Source organism: Molothrus ater, chromosome 3, assembly GCF_012460135.2.
Source record: "Molothrus ater isolate BHLD 08-10-18 breed brown headed cowbird chromosome 3, BPBGC_Mater_1.1, whole genome shotgun sequence".
Lineage (NCBI taxonomy): Eukaryota > Metazoa > Chordata > Aves > Passeriformes > Icteridae > Molothrus > Molothrus ater.
This window is the reverse complement of record NC_050480.2, coordinates 73518020-73534805: the sequence shown is the minus strand read 5'-3', so window position 1 is coordinate 73534805 and position 16786 is coordinate 73518020. Positions and strand designations below refer to the sequence as shown.

Below are 16786 nucleotides of genomic sequence, written 5' to 3'. Positions count from 1 at the left end.
CTGAAAAACACATTAAACAGTTCAGCTGGCTCATCCATTCAAAAAATTACAGATCCATTTGCAGGAAGCCTCTGCTGTGTCCCCTTCTCCCCCAGCAGCCTCAGAGGCCCCAGGAAGGACTCTGGTCCAACAGCAGTGAGGGCTTCTCTTGCTCTCACCACCACACTAATCACAATGTAATCTTTTAAGCCCAGAAAAGCTTAGATTTGTTGTTTTCAGTGCAACCATGGTGGGGGGAGGCAGAGAGGGGCTCATGGGGTGCAATATATTTTACAGTGAAATTCTAGCTGCCTGAGCCTTGCTGGCCTCTGCCAGATTTCTCTGCAGATCTGCTTGAAACAAAGGTCTTGGGCTCTGCTCACAGGCATGCTGCAAGTTAGCTGTGAATTGCCCCAGCACCTTTACCAGCCTCAGTCATGGGCACAACAGTGTGCTGCTCCATCTGTGCATCAGCATGGCAGAGGCCACAGGATTAGGGGAAGAGCATGAGGAAGGACCCCTTGACCACTGGGCCTCTGACCACTTCAGAGATCCTTCCTCACCTGCAGATTTGCCCTCCCTGTGTACACAGTCAGGACTTGAGGAGTGTGGCAGGAAAGCACATGGCCCATGTCAGAGACTGAAATGTTGTGGTTTATGGCTTAAACATCTTTATGAAGGACTTTTGCCCCTTATAAGAAAAGTGCATAATGAAACTGCACCCCCAAAGCCCTCCCTGGATGGGCCTCCTGACTGAAACCCCAAACTGTGAGTTAAACCCATAGGACAACTTGAGATAAGGAGAGTGACACTATTGTTCAGAGCATCTGGAAGAGCACCCATGGCCCAGCCCAGCACCTGCTTCAAGATGGAGGCCACAGCCCCAGGTTTATCAGCTGCCAAGCTCAGACAGACCCTGCACCAAAGCGGGGAGGAGGAAAGCATTTGGGTGTGTGGCACAGCCTCTGGCCAGTGAGTGCCCAACCTCTGCTGTGCACACCAGCTCAGCTGTGAGGCCCCTTCACCCAGGACAGCCACATCCAAGGGACATCCATGTGAGGGACAGCAGAGGGGTGTCATGGCCCATCAAAGTCCCCTCCCAAAGGAGCCCCCAGACCCTGCACTGGAGCACTGCACGTGATGCAACAGATCCACAGTGCTGCAAGGGACAGTGTCAAACCTGCCCCCCTCAGGGGAGGCACATGGGCATTCCCACCTGCCCAAATGTATCCATGAGATTCTATACTTTAAGGCAGGGGACCCTCACCACCAAGGAGACCACATGGAGGGAAATAACGAGACATCATTGGAACCCATGGAGAGGTGATACATTTCTAACCTTTGTCACTCTCCCTGTTCCTCCACACACCTCTTTTTCTATTTTTCTTTCTTTTCTCTTTCTTTCTCTTTGCCTCTTTTACTATTAAATAAAATATATCAATTTTTTTTTATATCAACATCTAAGCTTGTTTGGTTTGAATCACGTTTTTTGGTTATATTCAAATCTTCCAGGGTTCAATCCATTTTATTCAAGGAGAGTTTAAAAAGTTCTCTTTAGTCCTCTGTAATTAAACCAGATCAAAACAGCACCTGTCCACATAGTTACACATAGGAAGGAACAGGTGATAAAATAACTCTCAAACTGGCAGTTTTCCCCACTAACACAGAACTCTAGAATAGTGGAGAATACCTCCCTTTTGACATTTTTCATCCCATGTTATTATTTGGTAGTATGCATCAGATAACAGAAGAATCAGATCTTTTGTTACCTTCTTCCTCTTGCAGTTTGTCTTTTTCCACAGAAAGCAGATCTTTTGGCACTTCCTTGTCTGAGCACTGGGTTTTTCTCTTCTTCTTAGGCTGCAGTATGGAGGAGATATAGAGCAGAAAGATAAAACAAGTATTTGTTAAGTTTCATCCGGAAGAAAAAAAGAGTCAGAGTAGTACTTGTGAAATGGAGACAACCCATGATACTCAGAGAGAGTAGAGGGTTGCTGGAGTCTTTTAAATGTGTGCAAAAGCCTTCCTGCGCAGATTTTATTGCAAATTCCAAACCAATAAACACTATTGCTTTGGATCTACAAATCCTAACTTATCTGCTAGATTAGAAAGTTCACATTTTAATTCAGGTACCTGCTCGAGTTTGAATACAAACCTGTAAGATTTGTATTCATTGTTCCTAAGTTCTAAAGTTCTTCCTCTGAAGGAGGAAAGTCTGAAGTATTTACCCCCTTTAAAATTAGAAAATCAGAGTTAGGACCCTGCCAATGCTTAACAAAAAAACCCCAGCCCCACCTTCCCACCCCACTTCAAACCATGGAACAGCCTATTTTTAATGAAGGTATCTGCAGTTTGCACTAATCTGAAAGGGCACGGGAGTAGCTGAGGCCAGTTGCATAAAGCTTGATGAAACGGTAGCACTAACCCTAAACCATAAATTTTGAATGTTCTAGTTTAAACTGTGGCTCTTGACTTTTCCAAGGTGGGAAACCCCTGCCAGAAAATGTAGTTCCATTCCCAGGCTCAGGGGCTGCTCCTCACTTAAAGTCACAAAATCACAGAATAGTTTGGAAGGAACCTTAAAGACCATCCAGTTCCAACCCCCCTGCCACCTTCCACTAGACCGGGCTGCTCAGAGCCCCATCCAGCCTGGCCTAGAACACTTTCAGGGACAGGGCAGAGAGCTTCTCTGGGCAACTTGGAACTTGCTGTAAAGCCTTGGAGGCTCTTTAAAGCATTAGCCTCTTCTTCCATCCCAGTACAAGTGCTCAATGCCCAAGGTAAAACCCTTAAACAGACCCAAGGAAATGTCCCTGTCAGAGTTGGAATGGAAATACCGGAGATTCCAGCACGCAGATTCTGGGCTTGGATGATGAGACCATCCCCCTTGTGGTGGCAGTGACAAACACTACAGTGTGGCTGTGCCAGAAAATTAAATGGTCTTATATTCCTACATCATCTCTTAAGTGCAGCAAACCAAGGAAGAACAAACTATCTTAAAAAAGGAACATTCTTAAAACAACTGTCTCTTAAAAGATAATATGTAAACTCTAAAACTCTTGCTGTACCTTGAGGAGCTTTTTCTCTCTGATGTTGACTGATGTGATAAGATGGCCATTCACTGGAACCTAGGAAGTGGACAATAACAAAATGCATTATAGTACATATACATGCATGAGTATGTGTAAATACATATAAAATATATTTAATTCAATACCTTTCTATAATACATTTAATAGTCTGAAAGATACAGCTAAGTAACCCCCTGTACAAATCTGGGCTAGGATTTGTGGCCTTATTCCAACTGGAGTAATTTATTCCAAATTAATTAGTGTATGCTAAGCCTTTATGAATGTAAATCCAGAAACTCCAGAAAGATTTATTCCAAAGCAGACATATTTGTAGTTTATCAGAAGATTTGTCTGGGATCAAAATCCTAGTTTTTGTTTTTGTTTCTAGGATCAAAATCCTTGTTTTTTAAATAGGGTAAACCTGTCTTAAAGAAACAGCATAGACATGAGAGGGCTTATTTTAATATTCTTATTTTTAATTCTTGTTTACCACTTGGGGTGGGCCTTATGTTCCCTCTCAAGTCTATCTGACCAACTAAAAGAATAGATTTTATCCTACCTAGATCCAGTAAACAATAAATGTTTAAGGACTTTTCAAATTATAGTTTGACTAATGTCTCAGCTGTCTCAGAATTCCCTGGGAATTGCCAGCCACCAGCTACAGGGATGGGAGGGTGTAAATCTGCAGCTGAGACAGCAAGGGCTGTGCCAGCCAGGACCACTGCACACTATGCAGAGCCAGCAGCATCCAAGACAAGGCTGAAGCTCCCTCCATAGGCACCTCTGTTTCCCCTGACACACAGAGCAGCTCCTTGCTGGATGTATGGCTGCTCCCCCTGTGCAATGCAGCTGCTGTTCAGCACTGCCCAGGCTTCCTTCAGCCCATCAGACCTGTTGGGCTGCCCAGCCAAACCCACATCTCCCAGAAGGGAGCCTGACTCAGGCTGTCACCCAAATATGTGATCCATCCTCTGCCTCCTCTGCCTGGGGCAAGGGGATCCCTGGCAGGTGAAGGCAGCCCTGCCTGGAGCAAAACCCATCTGATCCCTGTTGAATTCAGGTGCCCAGTTCCCTTGGGGAAGGGAAGGCAGCTGATGCTTCCCCCTGCCTCCTCCCTCTCCCCAGTCTGACAGGTCATCTCTGTCCCTGAGATGGGGCCATGAATAGTTAGGAGCAGATAAAATCCTGTGGGTGACTGCCCATGTCTCTCCCCAGCAGACCTAGTGGGGCTGCAATCCTTCAGACTCTTAATAGTCATCTCTTTGATATTTTGAGGATTTTAGAGCTATTTTTCACAAGTCTCAGAAGGTCTGGTTTGAAGTGCATGACAGGCACCTGTATGCTGGCAAATGCTTCATCCCTGGAGGTGTTTGCTTGAAATTCCAGACCAGCTACAAGCCCATGGTGGACACAGAACCAGCAGTCTGGTGTTCATCCCAAGTTCCATAATGATTAGGAGAGGAAGCCCCAAAATCGTGGACTTTGCACACAGACAATACTGATTTGGGGTCTTCCAGTAAAACGTCACAGCAGCAGGAGGCAAAACCCTGCCTGTTGTATCAGTAATTCCACCAGCTTCACATCACAAGCTTGAGCCAAAATCTCCCCCGTCTCCCTCGGCTGTCAAATGTAAACAATATAATTGTTTACAATTATGTTATTCTGAACATCAGTAAAATAATTACTTCTCTGTTAAAACCCAGCAACATTTGTTAGTAGCTAGCAAGGCTGTCTTGTTTTTTCCCATGGGCACTCTCTTCTAAGCCTCTCAGGTTCATTTACTAGAGGCACTCCATAAATCCCACCACAAAGCAAATCATTTTCCATTTCCTGCTCTGCTCAAGGGAAAAATCCCACTCTACCTGCAGCAGGGAGGGAAGCAGCTTCTCACATAAAATATGGGATATAAAACACAAAACCAGGGGCATTTTGGTGAAAATTTGAACCACATAGATATGGAAAATCTTGAGTTTATATTATTCTTTCTTTCTCAGCATATGTTTCTGTCCAATTAAATATGTGAAAATACAGATGGATCTTCTCTCAGTAGACAACAATTCCTATGCAATATAGAATCTTGAGGGAATTACTTTCAATTATATGACAGCACTTCAGGAAAACTGAATTTTATCAGATGAATGCAAGAAGAGATGAAGTCAAACAACATGTAAGTGAAATATTCCTTCCTGGTGTCATCAAACCCTGGTGTTTTTCCTGTTTTCCCATAATGAAATCTTCACTGTTTTCTAAAAGCTTTGCAAACGGACCTCCCAAGTGAAGGCACTTTGAGCAAGACTGCCACCATGGGCACAGAAATAGCAACACCAGCTTAGGAGGCAAGGAGGAGGATGCTTTTTTGCCATCTTTCAGAAACACACAGATGAGAGCATAAGAGACACCCCACCTCCTGTTAGCCTCTCTTTATATCAAGATGCTTCTGCAAGCACGAGGGACTGCAGGCAGAGACAAGGAAATGTCAGGATTAAGGACATGAAAGTGCCTTCCTCCCCCAGGCTGGCTGAGTGAGCACAGCCCCAGGCTGTACAGGGCCCTCACACAGGCAGGGAGAATCCAGAAAGAAAATGCTGAGTGCAATAACAGATTAGGGAAGATGCAAATGATATTGGCTCTGACAGACTTGTCTCAGCTGGGGCAGGATCACGTTCCTGGACCTTCTCTCTGTATAAATGACAGCAAGCAAGGAGCAGGAAAATTGCAGCACTTTGTTTTAGTGCTTTGCCAACCTGACTGCTGCGTACGTTTACCAGACAAGCACAACTTTTGCTACTGAAATGATATTTCAGCTGCTAGACAAACATCCCCCTGTCTCTCCATCACTGGCTAGGAGGTTAAATATATACTGTTGACAGTCATTTACTATGTCCCAGGGGTCTTCATGATGACTGAGTGTCTATTCAGCCCTAAGTGCCCACCTGGGACTCCTGAACCTTGTTGCATCCTTCCTAACAAGCAGTTGAGTGCAAAAAAATGCCAAACCTGACCACTGCCTGATGCTCAGCAAATGTCCCACCACTGTGGTGATGCTCTTTTTTCAAACCTGAAATATCTCTTGCTTCTCTGCCATCCTTCAGTAATACCAGCAACTCCCTTTCTTTCATCACCAAGAATTTTTACTGAGTTCTATTTCCTTTCAGTGGAAATGTATTATGTTAGCCTGACCTTTTGTATTAAATCCTGCCCTTATCCAACCCTTTTTCAGGCAGTAAGCTGGCTGTGTGGCTGAGGAACCCCACCCTACCCTATTCTTTCCTTTTGAAGCCCTTAGGGTAGGGGATTAGTCATGCCTCTCTATCGTGCCATTTGGCCACTATGAAAAGGAAAAAGGAATTTTCATTATTTTATTTCATTTAACCTAATGCAATCATTAAAGATAAATTAATATTGTCAGGAGAATTTTTTTCTTAATGAAAAATGTAGTTTTGTACGGGGAAAACACATCTAAATACACCACATTAAATGACTATATTAAGTCTTAAGTGCAATTCCAAATACATCAAATATATGCAGAGAAACAGAATCAAGACTTTTAGGGAATCAGACTTAGCATATTAATTTCTACTCACATTCTATGGAACAATAGAAAGATTATTTTTAGTTCATGGCCATTTGGTTCATGACCCAGTGGAACAGGATTTCCCCCCCCACCCCCTGCCTTTTTTTCCCTTTTTTATGTAACTTAAGGTTATATTTCTGATGATTGTTCTGAAACTAGCAATTTCTGATTCTCTTGAGCTAGGGTTTAATTTATTTCATGCTTTTAATATAGTTCTACATAAAGTCACAAAGAAAGGAGGCAAAATGATACAACTCCAAGTGCCAAAAAATGCTGGGTTTAGTATATAAACCTTATATTCAAAGCCATAAAGCTGTACACCTAGAGACTTTACCTTTATGCATTTTAATAGTTTTGCTAGACTAGTCATTTTTATAAAACCCAACACCTTTGTGTCTATCAGATCAGGCTGCCTGCTTTCACATCTCAGTGCCACCAACTGGTTAGAGGGGTAATTAAAAATTGTGTGAATATCAGCTTCAGGTTCACTAACTGCCCTTTGTCCCTCTTGGGAAAGGTGCTTAAAATTGCCTTCCTGAGGAAGGCATGGAAAGGTTTGCCCAGTAGAGGGATACTAGGACAAAATAAACTCAGCCTATGAAACCCAAAGGGAGCTATTATGTGCTTCACACACTGGAAATCAGGAAATTCATTTAAGAACATGAATAAAGATTCAGAAAATTGTTCTCAGCTACCACTTTCAGAAAACTCAAATTAAGTGGGTTGGACACTGGAAATGAAAGGAAGCAAAACTACCCCATTCTGGCAGGGGGTCTGTGAACACAAAACCATTTCCAGATTTAAGAAGTACTTCAATTAAATTGTTTCATAGTGTTCAATTCCAGTGAAAAAAACTGGAGGTTTTTTTCACTTTGTTACAACACATGAAAAATGTCATGGATGTAGGCCAAAAGGCAATACTGCTATGACAAAAGTAACACCAACAGGCATTAAATTAAAATATCAAGGCAGGGAGTGGGAGAAAAGAACAAAAAGGACTTTCTAAGCAGGGAAATAAATAATCTCCCTTAAACATGCTCTGTTACAACTGAACAAAGTATGACTGCACTTTTCAGCTTTCTCAGTAGATCTTCAACAAGCTGAAAAGTGAGCAGGAAGTCTTCATCCCTCTCAGCATCCTCTGGAAGATCCGGTCCTTGCTCCCTACTCTCCATGCTCTGAGTCACATTATTCACAGCACCACTTGAGGTGGGTTCTTGTCTCCTGTGCACAGAAGCAGGGGCAGGGCCACAGGGAGAGCAAACCCAAGTGCTGCTGCTGCTGCTGCAGCCAGACAGGGCTAGCACTTCTCCATCCACGGACAGCGAGCCATCGGCGAGACAAACGTGTTGGGAAACAAAGCAGGGCTGGCTTTCATTAACTCTGACTCATAAATGGAAGCAGACATCCTGGCCAGCCTGGCTTTGCCACATGGTCTCGTCCAGATGATGGACTTTGTTCTGGGAGACCAATTCCCCAAACCAATGGGGACCAGGTGAATGGGAAAAGACAAGCCTGCATTTGTCAGAGGAGAAAGGATGGGGTCTAGGCAGAGGCCATCAGAGAAACAGGAAAGTACCAGCTTCAAAGAAAATCACTCATTCAGTTCTAACAGCTAGAGAAAGGATAACAAAATGGCAATTTCTGCTCAGGTAAAAATGGAAAGCCAAAAAAAAAGTTGGGTTTGTTAGCAAAGGAAACTGAGTTGCTCTCCATGCATGGCAGAAGGACATAAAGGATCTTCTTTGGGACGTGGCTGCTCACAACACTACAAAGACATATCTGCAAAGGGGAGGGGAAAAAAAGCAGAATCCTGGGTTTTGATCAATACTGTAAGTACTAATAATTTTATTGTTAATAGCTGTTATTGATATATGGTAACACAAAGTTTTCCCTGGCAAAATCACTTCAGACAAATGTGTTCCCATTAGGAAAGAGGAGTTTGTTAGAAAGGAAAATTACATGGGAAACACTGCAATGAACAGACAAAATAAAGTAGAACTACACACTAGGAATATGTGAAATTTTCTCTTTCCCTTAAGGCACCTAATGTAGAAAAAAAAGGGGCAGTTCTCCCATCAAATGGATACTCCAAGAACCTTGTGGAAAAGTATCTGGGCCATCAGCACAAAAAACCCATTCATCTGCACATATTCCCAGGGATGGAGTTGCCCATAGGAACCCCTTGAGCACAAACACAGTTTGATAACAAGGAGTGGGAGGCAGGACTGCATATGTATGTAGCCATTCACATCCAAAAGCAGCTGCACAAGAAAATTTAGGGAAACATCCTTAAGATGATGCTGCCTGCATTACATGTCCTCCAGCTGGCCAGCCTTCCCTGGACACATGAGAAGCCACACAGCAGCCATAAACACAATCACACATGACACATACCTGCCTCAGTTCAGCTGCCCTCACCATCGGGGAAAAAAACATATCTGGGGAAAGACTTTCTGCAGCGTGAGTAGATTAAAACTACTGTTGTGAGGAGGGATGAAGAAATCAGTTTCCTGGCATCTTCTATTCTGATTAATTAGAGCACCATCTCAACAAGGCATAAAGGCTCCATTTTAAGGAGGCAATTACCAAACTCCAACACCTTCCAGGATACTTGAAAAATCAATGCTCATCCAAGATAGTTGTATAAAAATAATTGTGCAAGTGTGTTGCATTGGCATGAAAAATACTGTGTAACCTGAAAGGGTAAAAGAAAACGTCTGTTTGCGATTTGTGAAACTCTGGAGCTGAAGAGATGGATATGAAGTTCTGGTACTGTTAAGCAATCCTGCAAGATGCAAAAAGTACCTCCAGTTTATAAAGACACTTCAGAAAAGCAGAAATCTTTCTTTTGGAATGTATCAGATGGCACATATTTTTAGCAGCTTTTTAAGGAAGATGATGTCACTGCACTTGTAAAAAATGCTCTTCTTTACAACTGACCAATTTGCAGAACAGCCCAAAAACTTTGAATAAACACAAACCACCCAACATAACAACTGCCATTCAGATCAGATGGCTTCCAGCAAGTCTCATTAGCAATTTCCCAAAATTAAGGAAAAGGCAATTCTGAAAAAGACTAAACACACTCAGCATAATTTCTAGATGGGTTTTTTTTTGGTGTGTATGGCTGTGTGACAACAGCCAGAATGTAACTTTTTCTTCTATGCATAAGATGTGATCTCTATGCAGAGATCACATTCAAAATGTGCTTGTATGATTGTGTGGAGGCCATGTATCCATTGGAACAAAGTGGTGGGTGAGAGGCTGGACATAACACAGCCATGTGCTCTCACAGCCCAGAAAGCCAAGTGTGTCCTGGGCTGCACCCAAAGCACCAGGGGAAGGGGGATCCTGCCCCTCTGCTCTGCTCTGCCCTGGTGAGACCCCACCTGCAGGGCAGCATCCAGCCCTGGGGCCCCAGCACAGAGAGGACATGGACCTGTTGGAGCGAGTCCAGAGGAGGCCACCAAACCAATCAGAGGGATGGAAAGCCTCTGCTATGAGGAAAGTCTGAGAGAACTGGGGTTGTTCAGCTTGCAAAAGAGACAACTTCAGGGTGACTGTCCTGGTTCTGGACAGGACAGGGTTAATTTTTTGCAGAAACTGTCAGGGGGTGTGACCAGGACCCCAAGCCCTTTCTATCCCACATTACAGTCATTACCAGGGGTGCCAGGGGAAGGGACTCTCTTTTGGGGAGAAGGGGCTCCTTCCAGTCTGGTATTGTCTATTGTCAAGGGGTTTCTGTGTAAATAATTTCTTTTCTTGTAGCCTCTGTCATTAGTATTACTCTTGTTCCTGTTTGTTTTCTTATCTCGTTGCTGTTTCCAGTAAAGTGATCTTATCTCAGTTTACGATCTTTACCTTTTGTGCCTCTAAGTCTCAAGTCCATCCCACTGCAGGTGGGAGGGGAAAAGCTGCCGGAGCAGGAGGGAGGAGCATGTGGTTTTGAGGAATCTTGGTGGGCACACGAAATTGGGGACTACCATTCCTAAACCATGACAGTGATCCAACTGAGGCCTTCCCCTGCCTGAAGGGAACTTCAAGGGAACACAGGGCAAAACTATTTACAAGAGCACAAGAGGACAAGAGGAATGAGTTCAAATTGGAAGAGAGAAGGTTTAGATTAGATATTAGGAAGAAGTTCTTTACCACGAGGGTGGTGAGGCACTGGAACAGGTTGCCCAGGGAAGTGGTGGGTGCCCCATCCCTGCAGGTATTCAAGGACAGACTGGATGGAGCTCTGAGCAACCGGGTCTAGTGAAAGGTGTTCCTACCCACGGCAAGGGAGTTGGAACCAGATGATCTTCAAGGTCCCCTTCCAACCCAAACCATTCCATGATTCTGTGAAAGCTTGTTCAACAGACTGATCTCACAAGGGCTGTTGAAGCCACTCAGTCTGGGTCTAACAGGGACCGTGGCTCCTGGACATTTGCTATGGGGAGTAGGGACACACAAAGGGAAGATCAGTCCTACACCATCCTGCAGCCAAGTAAGAGCAGATTTCATGGGAAGGCAACCTGACAGCCCACCCCTGGGGCAGCAACTGGGAATCACTGGCAAACATGCATTCCCAAACTGAAAAAATAATTAACCACCTAGGTTCTTTTAATTAAGATCTTGACTTATCCACCACTCCAGGATATGCAGATGTTTGGCTGCTGGGATGTATCAACACACCTGAGCACTGGAGGCAATTTGTGTCTTGTTTTTTTCATATCTCAGCAGGCAGCAGAGAAGGGGTCCCATCTTGCACACCTCATCTTATCACATTGGCCATGTGTATGAATGGGAGACTTTGTTATTAATGACACCTCTGCTGCTGCTTTGGTGGAGATTTTCATATGCAAATTTCAGCATATCAAAGGTGTTTGGCTGTTCTGGCATCCTCCCATCCGCTAAGTGCCAAAGCAGTGCAGCGTTTTACACTTAAGTAAGGAGATACAGTTTTTGCCTCAAGGATATGATGTTCCACAGACAGAGAGAACCTGATAGGAAATGACAAGGAGCAGTGGAGAAGACACGATGGGGAAAAGAAAACAAAAGAGACAAACAAAGGAAGGAAAGGGCACGGTACTGTCATGGGAGGACAAGCCTTCGTTTTTAATTTCAGTATGCAAGATATTTTCTCTGGGTTATCTATCTTTAGGATCTAGTAAGTTATTCTTCTTGATCACCCTCTTCTCGTCCTCCACCTCCTCAGGACCATGTTTTCCATACTCTCCACAATAATCAGTGGGTCTCATACAGAGGATGATGCTACTGTGTAAATGCAACTGCTAGAGCCCAGTCCCTAAAGAGCAGGGATTGCTCAGCACTGGAAAAGATGAGATTAATGGCAGAAACTGCACATGACTGTAAACAAATTTATCCCTTCAGTTTATCCCTCCTCCTCTTTGGTTTCTGTTACTTAGGCCTGTGAGATGCAGCATCTCTGACTAGAAGATATCTATTCAAATCAATGCCTTCAGCTTGAACTAATAACCCTGCCACATCACAGCAACTGGACTGTCTCTGACACATTTCTGTTCATGAAGAACAAAACCATTTATTTTATAGCACATGTTTAAAAAATCCCTGCAAATTCATTTTGTTTGTCTTTTTCAGAACTGAGACTTAGGAGATAATAGTAACAGATTAAACAATAAAGTGGGTGTCTCCCCTTCCTGTCCCACACTGCCTCCAGTACTGGTTGCTCTGGAAAATTTTCATTTGTTCTGCAGGCAACTCAAGTTATCTAGTATTGATCATTATAAAGGTATGATAAAAATTGTTACTGAAATCCTTCTTCACCCCTTGACACTGGCAGCTCTGTTCAGATTGCTTTTGGATTTAATTGTTCCTTACTAATTCTGGGGCATTTGTGCTGCCAGGTCAAGATTCTGCTCTGACTGATGAAAAAAAATGCCCTAAAATGGAATAGCTATTTAAAATATAACTATAATGTAACTAAAAGCTAAAGCTTCCTTCCATGACAAAATAATAAACCCTTGAAAACTAGCATTACCATGGAAAGCCTGACACATTTCTGTTCCTGAGGAACGAACTCACTTATTTTATAGCACACTTTAAAAAAATCCTGCAAATTCATTTTGTTTGTCTTGCTCAGAAATGAGACCTAGGAGACAACTGTAACAGATGAAAATGTTAAAAAAGCTCGATGTATTAATTTTAAATACCTACTTAAGTTTGGGAAGTTACTCTGAGACCTTTACTTTCCATATTGCAGTGCCTTGGTGAAATTGTTTTCTGTAATTTACAGAGATTTTCTGCTACAGACAGCTTACAGTGTGTCAAAGCAACAGTCATGACAATGTCATACAGAAACTTCAACACTGCATCAAATCAAACTCACAGCACGTATTCAACAGGGTGGCCATGGTCATCAGCTCACAGCCAGGTATTCATGCAGTAACAACAGAGCTTTGATTTGAGTAAATACACATAATTAGCACATTGTATTAACACCGTAGTATGGATACTATTCTTGTATATTCCTTCTTAATATGATGGACATTAACTGGAGTTTTCTCAATTCCCTGCAAAGAAAATCAATCTCATATGGAGTTGTGCTGTCAGACAGAACGGCGGATGAAAGGCCAGTGCCAGCCCCCCCATCCAGGTGCTCGGGCAACCTGCTGCCTTGCGCTGTCATCTTGATTGCCCCACAGGATTCAGCGGGGAATGCTGAGCCCCTCACCCCTAAATCCCACCGAGAGGTTCGGGACGGTGCGTCCTGGGCGGGCCGGGATGGGATGGGATGGGACGAGACAGGGTGAGATGGGATGGCAGCAGCCCGGTGGGGCCGGACGCAGAGGGTGCAGGACTGTTCTCTGCCCTGAAAAGGTGCCGGGGAGGGAAGAGGGAAGGATGCTCGTCCCGTCCAGGAGAGCGGGCCAGGCGCGACCTCGCACTAACCTTACCTGCGCCGTGCGCCTTTGTTCCTCCGGCTGCCGCGCCGGCAGCGCCCCGGCCGCCCGGCCGCCGGCCCCCGCGGGACCATCCTCCTCCTCCTCCTCCTCCTCCTCCTCCTCTTCCTCCTCCTCCTGCGCCTCCCCGGCGGCGCGGCGGCGGGGGGGTCCCGGCACGGCCCCTCGGTCCCGCAGCCCCCGCAGGACGAGCAGCGCGGCCGCGGCGGCCGCCAGCACCAGCGCCGGCCAGAGCAGCGCCAGCAGCCGCCCCGGCAGCTCCCCCGCGCCCAGCGCCATCCGCGCCGCCGGCCCCAGCATGGCCGCGCCGCCCCCGGCGGGGATGCTCCGCTCGCTCCGCTCCCAAAGTTGGTGCCGGAGCCGCGCTCGCCGCCGCCGCCCCGAGCGGCACCAGCGCGGCTGCGGAGCGGGCGGGGGACCGGCCGGGCGGGCGGGGGATGCGGGGGGGCCCGGGGGGCGCGGACACGTCGGTGCTTACGGGAGCCTCGCGGCGAAGGGCGGGGGCGCCGAGCGGGGGGCGGGAGTGGGACCCCGGGCGCGGCCGATCGCTGCTGCGGGGGAGGAAGGGGTTAATGCACGGATTGGGTCTCCCCTGTGGAAGGATGAGAGTGGTGCGCGATGAAAGGTGAAGGCGATGCGATTGGAAGCAGCAGCGTTGGTTTGAGAGCAGATGTTTGGCCGGGGATTGGGGTACGCAGGGATGCTCACAAGTGATGCTTTTCTGCAAAATTCCCCGGTCTAGACGGAACAGTGTCTGGGGATGTACTTCTGTTGTCAGGCAGCGCTACGAACGTGTCGTTATCGAGCACCATGGCTGTGATGATGACAGGCGCTGCCATGTAACGCAGCGCGAGATGCGCTCTCATCTCGGGCTCATCTCCGAGAAGCAGCATCTCACCGCCGCCAGCGGAGCGGAGCGCCTCGAACCACAGACCTCTCTGCCGGGCTGGATGGAAAATTTCTACAGCCACCTGATGAATAAGTGCAGATGATGCTCTCAGAAAGTCTGTTTTTTCAAAGTCACCGAGTTTCTTTTGAAGTGGAAAGCTGAATTTTGCCGTGGTCAGTCTAGGGGGACAACCTCTGAGCAGTTAATAAACGTTGAATAGCAGTGAAGGGAAGGAGTGAGCTCCTCGTTCTCTCAGCATGGTTGGGTCTTGCACCTGGCACAAACCCGGGGGGCTTACCAGGGACCATAACTACCAAAAAAAACCCCAACCCCAACCCTCCCCCCACAAAAAAACCAAAAAAAAAAAAAAAAAAAAAAAAAAAAAAAAAAAAAACACAAAAATCCCCACAAACTTATTTAACTAAAACAGCATAAAAAGTCATGTTTGTAGTAAACCCAGCACAGAGAAAAGGCTGGTAAGAGAATGGCTTTTTATCTGTCATTGTTTATTTCACACCCAGCAGGGACTGATCTCTCTTGAGTGTGGATCCAAGTGCTGGAGCTCAAACTGAAACCTACTGAAAAGATAGCAATGGGGAAGGCTCATTATCCATCCTTCCATTGGATCACCAACTCTTCAGGGATTAAAGATTTATTATTCCCACATCCCGAGCTGAATTACAATTAATCCTAAAGAAGTCTAGGTTTTGAAAGCAAAATAAGGTGTTTATAGCACTCTAGAAATTTCCAGATGAAATACAGGAGAATTGTGAATAAAATGATATGTTGAATGGCCTTATGGGGAGAAGAAGGTTTTGGGAGGGAGGGAGGGAGGGAGAAATGCTTAATATACAGGGGGGAGCTGTGGGGGTATGTTGGTGCTTCAAATACTGTTGTTGGGATAGGAAGCTTCTGCTTAAACACAGATCACATAAGTTATCATTTGCTGTCTGTATCTCACACTGCCTATCTTCTAAAATTCAGCACTGAATCATCTTGTGGTTTAAAACCTCAGGAATGTGAGTGTTTGTGTTCCTAGGCCTGATACTGATGTTTTGTGAGAATATGTCTATCTTGCACCCATCTGGAGCCCTGAGCTGATAACTGAGTAATCATGTGCTAATGTCAGAGAGGGGGACTTCCTCCATAGTTAAAAATCGCAGTTAGGTGGTTAGTATATATACTTGTGTTTTGGTTTTTTTCCTTATCTTGATTTTTATTTTTTGCCCTTCTTTATTTCTCTAAAATGAAGATACATCTCTTCAGGTCTGAGCTGTTAAAATGCATACAATCTATATCTCAGCTCATACATAAATTCACTACTTTCGGCTCATCTAAATTAGTTTGTTTTTATTTTCCTGGGAAACATAAGCTGAAAGACATTTCAGGAGTCAGCATTGCTTAATCGAGTATGAGATTACTGCTTTGCAACATTCCTTTCTATTTCTTTTTTTTTCTTCAATAGAGGCAATTACTGTGGCTGGCCTCTAATGGCATTTATTTAAAAAGATAAACATCATCATATTAGACCTTTTTTTTCTAGTATTATTACAGGCTCATTTGGCAGCATATCTCCTACATTATTGCTCTATGAAAATAGCACAAATTATTATCATGTCATGTTATATGGAAAGACTGAAATTTTATTGCAAACATGAGCAGATATTTTTCCATTTATGTGTGACATGAGCTAATTGCAAATTCCAGATAGGGAATTGTTCTCCCTTCATACCTGGACAGAAAGTCCAATAATAAGGAGCTGGAACAACCTATCTGTTGTAGATCAAAATGTGGTGGATATAGTGCAGACACTAATGCCTGATGGGTCCTGGTCAAACCTGTCTGCTTCTGTGCTGAGTTTGTCATTCAGGGTGCTGAAATTATGAAGGTAGGTTTTGGGAAGTTTTCTAGAGAAAAATCCAGTCTTATTAATATTTAAATATTTCATGAAAGCTGTTTGATTTTGACAAAATCATATGATAACTGAAGAAAAAGGCAAAAATCTTGGTTTGGGCAGTTTTCATGGTAAAGGCAAAGCAGAGTTTTCTAGCTGAAATTAAAGCATTATTTTTATTTCAATTTTCTATTGAAACATTTAAAAATGAAATTTACTAAAAAAAGGAAGGAATTACATTATTTTTAATAGCATTTCACAGAAATTATAAGGTTCTGACCTGATGTATTAACAGTAGACTTAAGGATTCTTCTACAAAAGCTAAGAGAAATGCCCTACCCTGACACTGCTCATGTTTAATCAACAGCAACAGACATGATAGAAAAATTAGGGATTTCAAAGAAGTCAGAGATATAGAGAGGATGCTTTTAAATTGCCCCAGCAAAACCA

General features: G+C 44.5%; 1 protein-coding gene across 1 annotated transcript in view; it reads right to left on the bottom strand.

Annotated features, from left to right (window-relative positions):
* LOC118684926 (protein LYRIC-like) overlaps positions 1–14057 on the bottom strand; it is a 30784-nt gene extending 16727 nt beyond the window's left edge. Inside the window, exons 1-3 of the mRNA XM_036380195.2 lie at positions 13548–14057; positions 3048–3107; positions 1749–1839 (exon numbers count right to left, since the gene is read on the bottom strand). Coding sequence (XP_036236088.1) covers positions 1749–1839; positions 3048–3107; positions 13548–13853 — 457 coding nt within the window. The 5' untranslated portion in view covers positions 13854–14057. The remainder of the gene's footprint in view (positions 1–1748; positions 1840–3047; positions 3108–13547) is intronic.
* Positions 14058–16786: the final 2729 nt, after the last annotated feature.